Source organism: Giraffa tippelskirchi, chromosome 5 (genome assembly GCF_054371585.1).
Source record: "Giraffa tippelskirchi isolate mGirTip1 chromosome 5, T2T-mGirTip1v1.2.pri, whole genome shotgun sequence".
Classification (NCBI taxonomy): Eukaryota; Metazoa; Chordata; class Mammalia; order Artiodactyla; family Giraffidae; genus Giraffa; species Giraffa tippelskirchi.
The window spans coordinates 45059305-45076659 of NC_137279.1; the positions used below are offsets into that span (position 1 = coordinate 45059305).

Below are 17355 nucleotides of genomic sequence, written 5' to 3' on the forward strand. Positions count from 1 at the left end.
CCTAGTTCTTCTCCTTTAACCTCAGTATGAACCTTTATTTAAACATTAGAGACTATTTAATATTAGGCATTTTGATGCAGTTAATTTCAAACTGTTATAGTACTATATTTAATACCCACAATACTGCTTTCAGTAATTATAGAGTGAAGAGTTATTATTCAAAGATAAGATATTTTAAAATGAAATAAAAATTTAGTGTTATGACAGTATAAGATAGTGAAAACATAATCAAGAGCAAACAAAGAGAAAAGTTTATTAATTTTTAATGATAGTTTTAACAAATTGAGAAATGCAACTAGGAAATTTTCATGGGTTTTCAGCACTTATCATTTATTTAGTAGCATTTTAATTTTTATGTTTATTTATTAAATAGTTAATATAACAGCTATGGAAAGAAACAAAACAGAACTAATCCTGAAGAGAAGCACGATCAGAAGTTCTTCACTTCACACATTATAAATGACCACTTTTAGATAGGATAATTCCCTTTAAAGTCAAAATGTGTGTTTCTGAATAAACACAGTATGATGGCATTATTTGAAACTTCATTATTTTAAGCATTTGTGTCTGACAACTCTAGAATTGTGTTACTATACAATCAGATAAAATGCAAAATGTAAAGTTCTTTTGGCTTTTTCTATTCACCATTACTTCCCCAAAATGTCTTGTCCAGTTCATTCTTAAAGAAAATGTCATAGATGTTCTTGATCTTTTCTCACAAGTTATTTCTCTGGTTAACTCAATAACTATACATGTAATCATTGCTAATTCTTTCATTTGTATTTAGCCAGGAAGTAGACATGTAAAAATGCAAAATGGTTTTACAATTTCCCCATGATAGTTTCTTGTTTTTATAGCTTTTCCTCATTTCTTTACTTTAAATATAATTTTTGAAACTATTCTGTTAATAGTATATGAAGAATTTGAAGTTCTGATGTAAAAAGCAGAATCAGTGTTGCTTTCTTGCTTTTAAAACTTAAGTGAATTCTTGCCTCTCCTTGAGTCTGATGATCCCATGGCAGCCATGGAAATAGAGCCATCTACAGACTCCATACTCACCGCTCATTCTTTCCCTGATGCCTTTCATATGTAGTCACCCTCTGGGGATAACTCCTGCTTTGGATTGTCTGTGCTGTCACTGTGAGAATTGGAATGGTATAAAGACTCTTCTTCAAAGTAACAGTTCTGGCAGACAAACTAGAAAGCTTCATTGCCCTACAGATCTGTAATGTATGCCTACATAGTAGATGATCTAAAAGTTTGTTTTCAGTGGTGAGCATATCCTAGGTATCCTGGGAGTCACAGTTTAATCTAGATCCAACCTGACTTCCCAAGTCTGGTTAAGTGTCCGTTCACTCTTTAGAATTATATTGGTAATTGTGAGGTATAGCAAATACCCCTCCTCTAAATTTAACACATCATAGTACAAGGTCATGAGGTATAAAATAAACTAGTTCTGTTATAGCATAACAGAAGATTCAGGCTGTTTAAATTCTATACTCTTGAATGTAGGAATATGATGTTAGAAAGAAGGCAAGAACTTGTTAGAAATTCAGTGTCCCAGCCTTAACAACTGAATCATGTTTCCAATGTTGCTGCAGTGTTAGCTGTGGATCCAGTTTTACGCCTATATACATTACTCACCAACTTCCTGGCCACCTTTGATTGAGTGGGCATAAAGAAATGGAACAAACTTACACTGAAACAAATGCATCATTTACTTTCTGTATGCATTTTATATGGTAATTCCTCCTTTTTCTTTCAATGTTTTGTTATTTTAGGCTCTAGATTGAATTCATGGAAGAGTATGATGGAGTCAGAGAAAAGAATACAAAACTAGGATCCAAGTTCCAATTCTTACTGTTACTTTTCTAATAACCATCTGTGTTACCTTAGGCAAGTTAATAAACTGTTCTTGGATTCTTGTTTCCTCATCTGGAATATGAAAAGTTTGGACTAGGAGGTAGGATTATTGCCAGCAGGAACCAAATGTGTGATGAAGTCAGTGGAAGACACTAGGGAATAGTGAGGCTATGGCCAAACTGGGCAGTTTATGCTTTTTCTGAAAACATTGCAGTTACTTTCTTGCTCTTTCCCTCTTTTCTTCCTTCCCTTTCTTTTATTCTTTTCCCTTCATCCTATACGATGTGGGTCAAGCAAAATATTTGAGAGCTTGGTTCCCCTTCAGCCACTATCTCAGATCTCTAGATCTGTAATGTCCCTTTTGTCAACACTGGATTGGACCACATGAATGATCAAAGTTGTGTTTCTGTCTCACAAAAAGTGGATTGGACCACATGAATGATAAAAAGTTGTGTTTCCTTATGAAATTAAGGAACTAGGTTCATGGAAAGTGAGGAGTTGAATATGGGAAGAAAATATAAAATTTAGGGGGGTAATCTTTGTAAGTTGATTTAGTTTGATAAAACTGAAGATAATACTTTTGTGCCAATTGTACATAAGTAAAAATATAAACACGTGTTTGTTGTTGTTTTTCTTTTCATTCCAGAGAGGGATACATATGTAGAAAGCTGATGTTAATCTTACTAGTCCATAATTTGGTCATTCAATTAACCAGCAGTGATGTCATCTGGACTTTTGGCAGACTTCAGGAAACATGTATATAACTTAAGTGAAAGTTCCTCTATTTCTCAGTTTTACTCATCAAACTTGTATTTCTTCTCCTTTTTTGTTTTTGCTGTTCTTAAATGTGTTCTAAAATTTTAAAATATTTAGGTGCACACTCACACACATTGTGTATGGCTAATGTTTGCTTATTTAACTATCAGCCTCACTGAGACCAAGACAGGCAACAATGTAAGAAAGGCCCTGGAAGCATTCATTATGAAATTAAAGAAATATAGTGGTTTGGCTATTAATAAATAAGGATTGGTAATGCAAATGAAATTTTTCACACATTTAAATTGACTTTTTTGCTGATAATATAATTACATATATTCATTTTTTGTTTTATATGCTTATATGGCTGTTCTTAGTAGTTTTAACTTTTATGACTATTTCTTTTACCAGAATACCAAAAAGTAGTAGCATTTCCATTTTCTCTTCCCTAAAACTAATGAGGTAAAATAAACAGAAGACAGGATTTAGCAGCCCAAAAAGCGTGTTTTGTAAGTAAATAATCATGAAATAATCCATGAAATAATGTAGAACCAAAACAATGGTTTGCTGCTACAAGATTGTAAGGGCATTTTCACTTCTTAGACATGTTTGTGCAGAAAAAAAGAGACCAGTTTGTTTCTCAAGCTTTTGAGATTTTTTTAAAAGACTTAAACTCTGATCATTTCACCAGTTTATGCTAAGGTTTTCCAAGTTTCCACTTAGTGATACTCCTCTGAGAGACTTAAGGTAGGAAAGGTAGCTTGAAACATGCTTATGTGCTTGCCAAAGCAGCCTTGATTATTGGAGAGCTTCATCAAAGCCCACTGGAACATCTAAAGGAATGATTACTAAAGAAGCTCTAAAAAATAGCCTTAGAGTATAACTATTGCTTCATGTATTAGGCCTGGAAACAAAATGAAACTAAATATGAATTTCAAGTTCTTGATCACAGTAGGTATAACAACTCCTGACACCTGGATCAGAAGTGCCTCATCTTGGTGGTGATGGCCATGGGTGGTGTGTGCTGCCTACCACAGTGGTAGAATAGCTCAGTGTCCTGACCACTTTTCATCAAGTTGTGCCTGTAGTTCTGGTGTAGCAGTGTGGACAGTCTCTCCTCAAAACTGAGCACTGTCTATCTTGTTTTATTACTATAAACCAGCAGTTATCAGTCAGAGTGACTTTTTTTTTCCATCCAGGAGACATTTGGTAACGTCTGGAGGCATTTTTGATTGTCACAACTGGCAGGGAGAGTTTTACCAGCATCTAGTGGGTAGAGGCCAGGGATGCTGCTGTACAAACACAACACATCCCCTTACAGTCAAGAATTACCAAGTGCAAATGTCAATAGTGCTAAGACTGAGAACCATGATCTAGAAGTAGCAAGGTTATTACTCATAGCATTTGCTTTGCAAGAACCATGCTTGAGAATAATTACAATTAAGGATACAGATTGTTTTGGCTGATAATTGTACCTAAGTTCTGCCAGTCTGGCTAGGATAGCTTCTTTAATAGGAAAGTGACAGGTGTATAAGTCTTCTCAGTTGGTACAAAAAAAAGAACCAGGTGTATCCCTCATAATATGTATAGTCAATCTTCTTGATTTCCCAACATCCATCCATCATTAATGATCTTCCAGATACTGCTCTTAAAGATGTTTACATTCTTATTTGGATTATCTTTTACTTCTGGTACCAACCAGTTTTAACATATTTTTCAGCTATTAGAGTCTTACAATAGTAGTATTTTTTTTTTTTGTTGAGATTTTGTAGTTTCTGCATACAACTTTTAGTCTCTAATCATTGTAATTGCCAGTTACAAAACTGGTTTTTCTAATTTTGGATTAATGCTGTTTTTATCTTGGTCACACTACTTGTCAGTCCCCCAATAAACAGTGACAACAATCCCCTGAACTAGCTGAGGCCCAGTCAAGTGTGGACGGACACATGCGTCTCTTATCTGGCCGTGGTTTCATTTTTCTGCTTGTCTGCCCAGATCTAAGCTTGTTTTGAGAATTGCAGCTCACCTCATGCTTAGCCTGGGAGGTATGGTTCATTGCATGTTTTCTCAGAGACAGCTGGGCACTTCATTGGGTGTGGTTCTGCCTCCTTGTCACCAGGATAATTCTCATTCACATCTTCCAGTACAGATGGAGAATGTAGACATTAATAATTCACAGTACGTATGTAAGTGATGATCCTTGGTATACAGGGACGTATTTTCCTTTTTGTTCAAAAACATCTTGATGAAGAGAGGCTCAGTGTTGAGCTAGGAGTTGGAAAGTAGAGCAACTAGATTACAAAAATGAATGAAACAGACAAATTTGTTGGCAGTCAGCAGCTTAAAAACCTTTTCAGTGCTCATTGTATTGATGGATATTTGGATAGTGGACTAGCAGAAATATTATTTACTTACATTTATGTTCATGCGATTCTGTAGGACTCAGAGGTTGTATTTCTGTTTATATTTGTAGTTAAGTTTGTATTCAGCCTGTGGTTGATGCTGGGAAGAAGAAATCAGGATATACCATGAAATCTGTTACTATCCTCTCAGGAGAGAAAAGGAACTGAGTATTCTTTCCCACTCTTGGTTATAGATAGCGAAAGCTATGCCCATTAACAGTGGGATAGGAAACCCTAACTGGAACCTCCTGTCTAATCTGGTTTCCTTACATGTAAACAGAATGGGGTTAGGGCTTCCGTGGTGGCTCATTGGTAAAGAATGCGCCTTCCAATGCAGGAGACGCAGGTTCTATCTTTGGGGTCAGGAAGATCCCCTAGTGAAGGACATGGCAACCCACTCCATTATTCTTCCCTGGGAAATCCCATCCTCAGGAACATGGCAGACTACTGTCCACTGGGTCGCAAAAGAGTCGGAAATGACTTAGCAACTAAACAACAACAAGAAGCAGCAGTTAATGGCATCTGGGGAGTAATGTTCTTAGTAAGGATTATAAGACCAGTTGCAATGGCTCCAGTTGAAAAGCAGTGGGGTTTTGGTCTGTCTTGAAAGATCTGAGTGTTGTTATTCCAAGGGATTAATTCTGTTTGTCTGTTGCAGTGTATATAATTATGTTAGTATGTATGTATTTGAAAAGCATTTAGCATGTTTTAAAATGTACTCTTGAAATGACTTTAAAATATCACTTACCTCCTTAGTTTTAGTTTCAGGATACAGTTCTTGCAAATTCCTTCTCTTCATCTCTGATCCTAGCAACTGAAGTCATTCATTGCAAAAAAACCCAGACCCTGTGTAATCAAGAAAAGTGGGATGGTTGTTGAGTTCAATATATTAGTATTTCACATAATACTATTTTCATAGTACGGTTTAACACATAGTTTTTAAATGATAAAAATTCTAAAAGATTAAACAGGAATATCAGGAAAGGGATTAAATGGCCTCATAAAACTCTCCCATTATTGTAAGCTAACGAAAGAACTCTACCTGTAGGAATTTTCAATTACACATTTTTTTTTCAGATTTCCTTTCCTTTTCCTAATATAGCTTGTTAGCTTTTAGTCAGATTAAGTATAAATACGTAATTATCCTTTGTCTTATAGATGAAGTCATTTGATGGCTCCACAGAGCCTGTGTTTAGTGTAATTCAAACCCTCTGTTTCCTTTTAATGGATACAGTAAAGATAAGTGCTTTATTCATAGGTATCAGTGCATAAGTCTAAAACTGTGTGAACTAAATTGCTTATCATGTAACACTTAGATATTTCCTTTTCCTTTAACATGTCTCTTTAGAAAATACTGAGTTATTAAAAAAACTATTGCTGCTTCTCATTTTACTGAAACCAGGAATGCATATTATCTAGACTTTTTAAAACTCATGAGGAATAAAAGGAGGCCAGGCTTGGTTAGTTATCAATACCAAATTCCTGTCAGAGAAGGGTCTGTGTGGAAATAGGATTGGTGTGGAGAAAATTGTGGTGAAAATTGGGTCTCTTGTGTAGATTGTGTAAATTGTTGAACCCTGTCCTAAAAGACCTGTTTTTGTTAGTTTACTCAAGGGAAAAATGAGTTGCTGTAAGTGAAGGGCCTATGTTAGAGATTTTGTAAGATAGAGAATATTTTTTTCTATTAAGTTATGGTTATTTTTGTCTGTTTCACACATTCAAATTAATGAGCTTAGAGGAAATAGAATCTATTTTTCAAGGTCCTATAGAATATATATTTATAAATATATTTTCATCCATGATTGGTAATGAAAAGATTTTTCATTTTTATAGCTTTCTTAGGATTCTCTTGTAGGTATTAAAGAAGAGGAGCTTTTTCTCTTGAATACAGAAGTAGATCTAACATGTCAAGAAAGGGCCTAGATCAGAAGAAAGAGAGAACTTCATTGGCGTTATTGTTATGCATTGCTCTGAATGAGGGAAAGATTTTACTTAGAAAAAGAGCTCCTCTGAAGATGTTAAGAATTATTTTGATGGAATCCGTTTGATATAGATAATAGCTGTACATGAACTTGCATGGGAATGCATCTTTTTCTAACACAAATTTCTATGTTAGCTATATATAAATATTTAATAAATTAATGAATTAAAGATAACTTTCAAATACAGATGTCAACATTTGAAAATGATGACTGAAACCTGGGTCTCAGCTCTAATGTAAAAGGAACATTTGTTTGTTACAGGTAATGTTTCTAGATTGGAACTAGAGAATTAATTATGAGAGATTAGCAGAAGTAACAAGTTTACACCTGAAAAAGTATCTGGTCTTTAACTAATGAAATTACCCATCAACTGCCTAATTCTCCAGTTGTCATGCATGTAAAAAAATCCATAAAGCAGGATAGAGTTTTTAGTAATGTCATGTCTAGTGTCATTAGTATATTATAGCATTAGCATATAATACATTGTCATTACTGGGGCTTTCCCAATGGCTCAGCTGTAAAGAATCTGCCTGCAATGCAGCAGATGCAAGTTTGATCTTGGGTAGGGAAGATCCTCTGGAGGAGGGCATGACAACCCACTCCAGTATTCTTGCCTGGAGAATCCCATGGGCAGAGGAGCCTGGAGGGCTATGGTCCATGGGGTCATGAAAGAGACACGACTGTAGCGACTGAGCACACGTGCACAGTATCATTACTATATTCGTATAGTTCTGTTACTAATGTAAGACTTGGATACTTTGCTAAAGATATTTTTGGGTGAGTATTTCACTGAATAATTATTTCAGTTATCTTTTGCTGCTTAACAAACACAACCCACTCCAATATTCTTGCCCAGAGAATTCCCACGGACAGAGGAGCCTGGCAGGCTGCAGTCCGTGGGGTTGCAAAGAGTTGGACATGACTGAGCAATTAAGTGCGCGCGTGCACACACACACACACACACAAAGTCACTCTAAAGCTTGATGGCAGAAACCAACAACCAAAAGCATTTTTAGTGTCTCTCACAGATCTGTGGTTTTACCAGACTCCAGCCGGGCAGTTTTCGAGTCTCTTTCATGCATTGTGGATAGATGACCTCTGGCACTGGAGTCATCAGGAGACTCTGCCAGACTGTAGTGGGGTTGGGCTTCTTTCCTTCTCCTTGTGGTGATCTCAGGGCCTCTCCTTTCCACATGGCCTCTTCAGAGTCTCTCTAGCAGGGTAGCCAGACTTCCTACTTAGTGGCTTGGGGCTCACAAAAACCAACATTCCAAGAGGGTAGAAGCAGAAGCTACCAAACATTTTAAAGATGTGATGGGGCAGGCGTTGTGTGCCTTCCAGTGCATTCTCTTAGTGAGTGCAGGTTACAGGTCCACTAAGTTTCAACCTGGGAGAACACAAGGATATAAGTGTGGGTTCTTTGGGGGCTGTTGTTAGAGATGAAATACTAGAGTAATAGACCTTAAAATACTTAATTTTAGACTATTTATGTTAAGTATGTGGTAGTGAGTTTAAATATCAATTCTAAGGGTAATCAGGCATAGTAACCAAGAATTTCTACACAAGATGTAGTCAGCCAGCAGTATATAAGTACAACTATACTGCTCTAAGCACATCAGCTATTCAAATCTTGATCAGAACTAGGCCAGGTGGTCAGCTGTCTCTTGATGCTAGAGGGCCATGTGGCCCGCAGGGACAAGGAGGCTTCTTTGGGTAGAAACTTGATGTGGTGGAATCCCTCTTGCCAGTCTTGCCTATCCACTTCGTGCCAAAAGGTGTAGGGGAGTCTTAGGCGTTGAGGAGTCAGGATAGTGCCTCCCCTGTGAGATTATTGTTTGGGAGAATGAAGAGGGGAAAAGCTCTCCCATTCAGTCCTTCTTGGCAGTAGAGCTATATACAGTGAATGCCGATCACAGTGGTGTCCGGGAGCTTAGAAATCATTAAGTCTAACCTCTACTCCATGAACTTAATCTCACATTTCCTCTGGCATGTTCCTCAGCAAGCTAGAAGCAAAACTATGCTCTTTTTTTTTCTCCCGTGAAGTATCAGAAATGGTTGCTTTTCCTTTAGAAATTGTCTTTTCAAGTCCATGTTCATTTGGTCACCCAGATTTCACTGGCTCTAATTTTCATCATGCTGTTGCAGAACGTGCAAATAGAAGCATTCACCAGTTGAAATGTGCCCTGAGAGAAGGTGATGTCACCGTTGGAGAAGATATGCTGGATCCTTCTTTTAATACTGGTGTAGGAAACGAGGATGCTGGAAATGCCTGGCGTGAACTACAACACAGCCATGCCGGTGAGTGTGAACGTCAGTCCTAACCTGAATGACACACAGTGAATTCTTTAAACTCCATACAGTAACGACGCCAGTCTGTCCTCTACTGCTAGGATTTTAGTCAAGAAACACAAAGCAGCTAATTTAGTTCTATTTCTTTTTTTTCCACCCTTTGATTTCACTATGCCTTTAGGATGTCAAAGCAGCGTTTTCTTAAGGTAATTCCAAGCTGCCTCTCCAGCCTCATTTTTCTGTCTTCCTTTCAACTATTCATCTTGCAAACCATGTTCTACTCATGCCACCCTATGGCCATGCTTCTCTGCTTTGCATGAGCCACGTATTCAAACTGTTTTTTTCCCACCCTTTTCTGTGTGGTGATCTCCTATACATCCTTCACACTCTCTTCTCTGTGAAAACAGGCACAGTTTAGGTGCTTCCTCTTCTTACAGCATTATAGGTAGACCTAGAGCTTCTTATAGGTAGATTTGGAGCTTATAATCTTGTTTTATGTCTGTTAGTTATATACCTCTTGCTCAGTGGATTCTTACCTCTTAAATGATAGATTTTATCATGTTTGTTTTTGTGTCTGTCAATAGCACATTTTGTGATGCATAATACACAAATATTTGTTAGACTGATGGAAGGATAGATGGGTGATGATAAACTATGAATTTAAAATAAGGTGAATAAACCTATTGCTTTTGCTCCATAGTTAATCAACTCAAAGCTTTGTTGCACCAACAAGCAACTAAGGAAAGTGAGGTATCTCTAAGAAGACAAGAAACATCCTCTTCGGTAAGTATCACCATTTACAACCTGACAAAAGCATTATTTTTCTAACTATGTTTTAATTTTGTATATCATTTTAATAGTACATGTGTTAAACAGATTCTGAGCTGGGCATGCTAATAGTGGAAAGTGTTAAAAGAAATGATCTTCCCTCTGATAATTATTTTGGCCGAAGAAGAGACTTCCATGGCAGAGGGGATTCTGATTTTTTAATTTATTATTCACTTGAAAAATGTGAGTGAGGAAATAGTTTGGAGAATTTACTTTGCAACTGTTAGCAAATATTTTTTTAAAAGGAACAATATATGGAAAAGATTAACCATTGCTTTTTTTAGTATTTATTATTATTATTATTTATTTATTTTTGGCTGCTTCGGGTCTTAGCTGTGGCACGCAGGGTCTTTGTTGTAGTAAGCAGGATCTTTCATTCAGTGTGCAGGCTTCTTTCTAGTTGTGGCATGTGAGGGGTCAGTACTTGTGGCACGTGGGCTTAGCTGCCCAGGGCCATGTAGGATCTTAGTTTCCCTTCCAGGGATCGAACTAGCATCCCTTGTATTGAAAGGCAGATTCTTCTAGAAGGATGATACCAACGATCCTACATACAGGGCAGCAAAGGAGACACAGATGTAAAAAACAGATTTCTGGACTCAGTGAGAGAAGAGGGTGGGATGATTTGAGAGAATAGCATTGAAACATGTATATTACCATATGCCATATGTAGAATGGATGACCAGTGTGAGTTCGATACATGAAGCAGGGCACCCAGGGCCGTTGTTATGTGACAACCTGGAGGAGTCGGGTGGTGAGGGAGGCGGGAGGGGGTTTCAGGATGGGGGAACATATGTATACCTATGGGTTATTCATGTTGATGTATGGCAAAAGCCATCACAGTATTGTAGAGTAATTATCCTCCAATTAAAATAAATACATTTTTAAAAGAAATAATGAAAAAAGAAAGAAAGGCGGATTCTTAACCACTGGACCACCAAGTCCCTAACCATTGCTTTTATAGAGGGGCATATCTGTATTTTTATCATTTTTAGAATTTACTTTCTGATTCTAGCTGTCCTTTGTTTATGTTAAATGTTAAATTTGAAGTATGAAATCTTATTCTACATTTAAAAATATATAGTTATAAAATTGTGTGATATGAGAAACTGTACTCTATTTCTTCTGCAGCTGTTTTCTACTGCTGTTGCTTTAATGGAGCATGTTATTTCTGATGGAAGCAGTGTGATATAAAGCCTGAGATAGGTGTGAAGGAAGGGTGGAAGTGAGGGAGGGTTTATGTGAGGAGAAGGTGAGTGGGAAGGAAGAGTTCTATAAAGAAAGGGTACTGTGAAGTAAGGATTTGGCCAGGTTTAATTGGTCAAAATAATAGTCTATGCTTTAGGGTGATCTAGGGTCTATCATGTACTCTCTCACAGGGTTTTTATAGTAATAAGGTAAGATCACATATTTAAAATTCTTTGGAAACCTGTGAAGTATGACACAAATATAAAATGTCATGGCAACAATAACCACCTTGCATTTTCAATGTCTGTGACTGTTGGATACCCAGGCTACATGCTGAAAACTTGAAGACATGTCAGTTTCCTTTACTCACGGCTGAAATGTCATAAGAGTACCCCCATATTAACACTTCATTCCAGCCTGACACAGACTTTCATGCTTAATTCACACTTTAGAGAAATAGACTGCATGTTCCTATTCAATATTTATAGATATAAACTATAATTTTAATAAAATATTTCATCATTCAGTGAATTTATTACTGTTTACACCTAGTTTCTAGAATGCTCTTAAGCCCATATGGGTGGCGTACTTGTAAGTCTAGTAGAGTAAGTTGCTGTATCTGTTGAATGCTCAGACATGCTTCTTAGCATTTTTAAGATAATACTGAGCAGTGATATTGCAAAACTGATTGACTTTAGATAAGCAAGAAGACTCATCAAGATGATCAGTTCAAAATATTCAGTATATACAAATACACAGATCTACTTATATTGGTTCTCTGTGAGAGAATGGAACTTAGACTCTAAATGTATACAACCTACATATGATGATTATAAGCCATAATAATAAGTAGCTTTTGAAGACTGTACCCCTTAGAATGCAGTTTCATAGCCAATATGACATATGAGAAATATGTGGCTGTATTAAGAGTGAAATGAGGCAGTGTTGAGGTAGAAAATATGTCTAAACATTATTACTTGTTATTTTAAAATTGGGACATTCAAACTATGATAAACACACAAGTGATTTTATATGAACATTTTCCACATGATACTAGCTTGTTTTTAATTTTCACATTGATTTTGCCCTATGTGTACACATGGTAATAATTTATGTTTGCCTATGCACTGAATCCCTTTCTATTAATATTAATTATTATAATTAGTTGCTTTCTACTTACTACAGATAATTCATTTAATTAACATGTCTTTTGGTTTTAAATTTATTAAATGTGACCAGAAGCAAAGCTCTACTTAATTATTCTGCCATGAGAGCTGGTACTTCATCATTTATAGGAATTTCTGCTGTGTTGAAAAACAAAATGATTGTGTGTCTCATCTCAAACTTTCCTCCGGATTCATCTTACTGGTAGACCTTCATTTTCCCTTTTCCTAACCCACTCCAGTACTCTTGCCTGGAAAATCCCATGGACGGAGGAGCCTGGTAGGCTACAGTCCATGGGGTCGCTAAGAGTCGGACACGACTGAGCGACTTCACTTTCACTTTTCACTTTCATGCACTGGAGAAGGAAATGGCAACCCACTCCAGTATTCTTGCCTGGAGAATCCCAGGGATGGCGGAGCCTGGTGGGCTGCCGTCTATGGGGTCGCACAGAGTCGGACACGACTGAAGCGACTTAGCAGCAGCAGCAGCAACTTCCTCTTTTCTTTAAATAATATTATGGTAGTAGTAATAGTAGTAGTAGTAGTAGTGTTAGTCACTCTTTGCGACCCCATGGACTGTGGCCCACCATGCTCTTCTGTCCATGGGATTCTCCAGGCAAGAATACTGGAGTGGATGATATATGATTTATAAATCATTTTACAATCATTTTAGGATAAGGTAAGATGGATATTAAAAATCAATTACAGGACTGCTGCAAAAGTTAAGAGAATTAACATTTTTTTTTCTAAAGTCCTCAGTGCAATGTCTCACTTTCATGTATATCTGCTTTAGCACTCTAGGCCTGGAGGCTCCAGAACAGCATAGTCTCCAATTGCTCTAAGTATTAGGGTCAAAAATAAAAAACCAGGTTTTGCTAATGTACTTCTTTGTAGATAAAATTTTACCTCAGTGACACACATTTGGCATCAGACACTTGTCTAAAGAATCCCTTTTCCAGGCAGCTGCTCTGCAGTTCTAGCTAGCAGCCCTCTTCTATGGTGATTTCTTAAAAAGCTGTCCCTTTGTCTCTGAATTACTGAATAGCACGTCACATTTCCAGATGGCTCAAATAGGTGGTTCATCCCAAGCCACATTATACTACTCGAGCATTTTTCCATTTGCTGTCTGCTTTTTACAACCATTTTCCTTTTCCCTCTTTAAAAAATACTTTTCGTATTCCTGAATCTTATCATTTATAGAATTTATAAGATGAAATAATACTGTTAGCCGCACTATGATTTAGTCTATATTTATATGACATAAGTGCTAAATTGAGTATGGAGATGGTATTAACTGATTCTTTGCTAAATCCAAACATGCTTCATTTGTTTTCATTCTTGCCTTAGAGGTCATCAGAATGTGAGGAAACCAATATGCCTACTGTCCACAATCTTGTTCCTATCATCAATGACCAGTCTCAGTACATTTATCATTTAGAGGCAGAAGTGAAGTTCTGCAAGGTAAGTATCCCATTAAAAATTTAAGCCAGACTATGTTAAATTTGTTATTAATAATAATATATTGTGTGAAAATTTGCTATTAATTAGTCTTCACGTTTATAGCAGTACCTTGATGGTTGCCATCTTTCTGTGATTGAAAAGACTGATGTGTAATTGGAGCTTCTCAAGCTTGGGAATGGTACTCCTGACCATTGCCATTTCTGAGTACTTAATTTCCCAGTAGTTTATAATTATATAGTAGTCTATAATATTTTGATAATATTCTCTTATGTTTCGGAATTTTTCCTTTCCCCTCTGTTTGCTTTAGCCCAGCTTATGGCAACTGCTTTGGAATAGTAATACCAATCATTCTCCCACTCTTGTCAACCTGTTGAAATTGTAGTGCAGCAAATAGGGATTCTAAGCTGGTAGACTATATCTACCCCTTGTCAGTATAAAGGTTCTTACTGTAATTTTGAATGAAGATAGCCCATGGGGTACTGATACTTAGAATCAAGAAACCAAATGTTGTCACTATGGCTTATAACACTAGATGTTATATATTGCATGACTGTATGAGGTTTACTAATGTTTTTAATGCCTTCCCAAAGTATGTTAGTGTCTTTGTTTCTTTTTTAATATTAATACATGAGATTATGTGATATTTTTATAGAACTTAGTGATATCTTTTGTATCATGTATTATATTTTCAACATATGGTTCCTCTTCTAAAGTGTAAGTCTGATATGTAGCTTAAGAAACCTTTAAACATTTCATTGTCAGCTTTTCAAGGGAGTTTCCTGATCTTATCATGTCATTTCTCCTTGTTCTTGGAGGATACACTCATTATTATACAGGTATTCTCGGAAAAGCTGAAATAGTATCCTAGGACTCATTCCATTAATAAGCTTCTATTAATTGCTAAAATGCTGTGGGTAAAACTTGAAAGATATTGTAGGAGAGATAAAACATTACCTCTGCCCTTTTAGTGTCTTTGGTTGGGCCTTTGAATTATACTGACATAAGATAAATTAACAGGATAAAAGGATACACATTTATTTAATGTAAGATTTATGTGACATGGGAGCCTTCATAAGGAAATGAAGACCTGAAGAAATGGTGAAACCTAAGTGCTTTTGTACTTGGTTGAACAAAGAGAGGCAGCTGTGAAAATGTACCAAAAATATATGGGGAGGCTAAAGAAGATGAGTTCTTTTAACAGGGTCTGTTTGTACAGATTTCTCTCAGCCTCTACTCCCTGTCTCTGGTGATAAGATTGTTCTTTCTTCTTGGTGTAGGGAGGGCATCGTTCACATGGGAGTTTTAGTACTGCTTTCTGGAAGAAAAGGGGAAGTCAGAGCAGACTTGCGCCTGCTGTTTTTCACGGGCCCTTAGTTCAAGATAATTCTTCCAGAGTGGCATATTTTGAGATGGCAGATTCTTCCACTCTGTAATAAAAATCGTAATAAACTTACCATCTAGTTGAGAGCACTATTACCTATGAGAATCACAGCAACGCAATAGTAAAGATACACTGTTGTCCTTTATTTTGTGGTATAAACTATAGTCATAATAAGAGAAGAAGGTTACTAAAAGCTCACTGTCTTTGAGGATGTTTTTATGGGAGAGAAAAATCTTAAGGTGTAGGATTGTTAGATCAGCAGAAGGGAGATAAAAGAATTTTAAAGGAAAAACAGCAACAGTGAAAGAAAATATTCAGGTTGAATATGATTTATTTATGGGGGTCACGAGGCATCTAGTCTACATTCCTTCAATGGAAGATATCTCTTAGAAATTATTAAAATAATGCTGAATTGGTTAAATAGAAGATTACAAAATCCTTGCAAGTCAGACAGAGTATACATTTGATACATGTTAACAAGGAAGTAGGATATTGAAAGTAATGTTTAAGGGTTTAGAAACCTTATTAGTTTATTTAATTAATAGATTTTGTTTTTTAGATCAGCTTTAGGTTTACAGAAAAAGTGGATGGAAAGTACATAGAATTATCCTGTATTCCCATGTACTTTATAGCTCCCCAGCAGTTTCCCCTGCTGTTTACATCATGCATCAGTGTAGTATGTTTGTTACAGTTGATGAACTAATGCTGTTACATTATTATTTAGTAAATTCCTCAGTTTACATTAGCGTTCACTCGGTGTTTTACATTCTGTAAGTTTTTAAAGTGTGTAATGGTGTATGTCTACCACTACAGTATCATAGAGAATAGTTTCACTGCTTTAAAAATCATCTGTGCTCTGCTTATCCCTCCTTTCCTATCCGCTAAACCCCTGGCAACCACTGATCTTTTTACTGTCTCCGTAGTTTTGCCTTTTCCAGAATGTCCTATAGTTAGAGTCATACAGTTTGTAGCCTTTTCAGATTGGCTTTATTGCCTTAACAATATACATTTAAGCTTCCTTAATGTTTTTTCATGGCTCAATAGCTTATTTCTTTCTATCACTGAGTAATATTCCATTGTCTGGATATAGGATTTTTTTTTTTTAACTACTCACCAATTGAAGGAAATCCCACTTGCCTCCAAGTTGTGGCAACTACAAATAAATCTACTGTTTTTGTTTTAACTCATTTGGGTAGATACCACGAAGCAAAATTGCTGGATTACCTGTAAGAGTATGTTTATTTTCATAAGAAACTGCCGCACTGTCTTCCAGAATGGCTGTGCCATTTTACTTTCCCTCCAGCAGTGAATGAAAGCTCATGACGTGGAACAGTCCTTGCCAGGATTTGGTATTGTCAGTGTTTTGAATTCTAGTGTATTAGAAATATGGGATGCTATCTTGTTTTAATTTCAATTCCCTGATGACATACAATGTTGAGTATTTTTTCATATGCTTATTTTCCATTTATATACTCTCTTTGATGAGGTGTCTGTTTGGGTCTCTTGCCCATTTTTTAATTGGGTTGTGCATTATCTTATTGTTGAGCTTCAAAATTTCTTTATATATTTTGGATACCAGTCATTTATCACATATGTCTTTTGCAATTCTATTTTCTCCATTTTGGCTTGTCTTAACAGTATCATAGAGCAGAAGCTTCTAATTTTAATCAAGTCCAGCTTATCGATTTTTTTCTTCCATGGACTATGCTTTTGACATTAAATCTAAAAATATTACCAAACCCAAGCTCATCAATATTTTCTCTTAATCTTTTTCTAGCTTTTCGACAGTTTTGTGTTTTGCATTTAGATCTGAGCTCTATTTTCAGTTATCATTTGTGAAGGTGTAGGATCTGTATCTAGACATTTAAAAAATTGTTTTGCATATTGATGTCCATTTGTTCATCACCATTTGTTGAAAAGACTATCACCAATGAGTTACCCTTATTCCATTTTTAAATTAATTTTATTGGAATATAGCTCCTTTAAAATATTGTGTTAGTTTCTACTGTACAGCAAAGTGAATCAGCTATATTTATATATATATA

General features: G+C 36.2%; 1 protein-coding gene across 22 annotated transcripts in view; it reads left to right on the forward strand.

The window, feature by feature from the left end:
• SDCCAG8 (SHH signaling and ciliogenesis regulator SDCCAG8) overlaps positions 1–17355 on the forward strand; it is a 241147-nt gene that overhangs the window by 2080 nt on the left and 221712 nt on the right. For all 22 annotated transcript variants that reach the window (XR_014053616.1, XR_014053619.1, XR_014053618.1 and 19 more), the window contains exons 2-4: positions 9149–9301; positions 9993–10075; positions 13816–13929. Coding sequence is in view for 17 of the 22 variants with exons in the window: in XM_081490239.1 (XP_081346365.1) it covers positions 9149–9301; positions 9993–10075; positions 13816–13929 (350 nt within the window). In the remaining 5 variants the exon portion in view is untranslated. The remainder of the gene's footprint in view (positions 1–9148; positions 9302–9992; positions 10076–13815; positions 13930–17355) is intronic.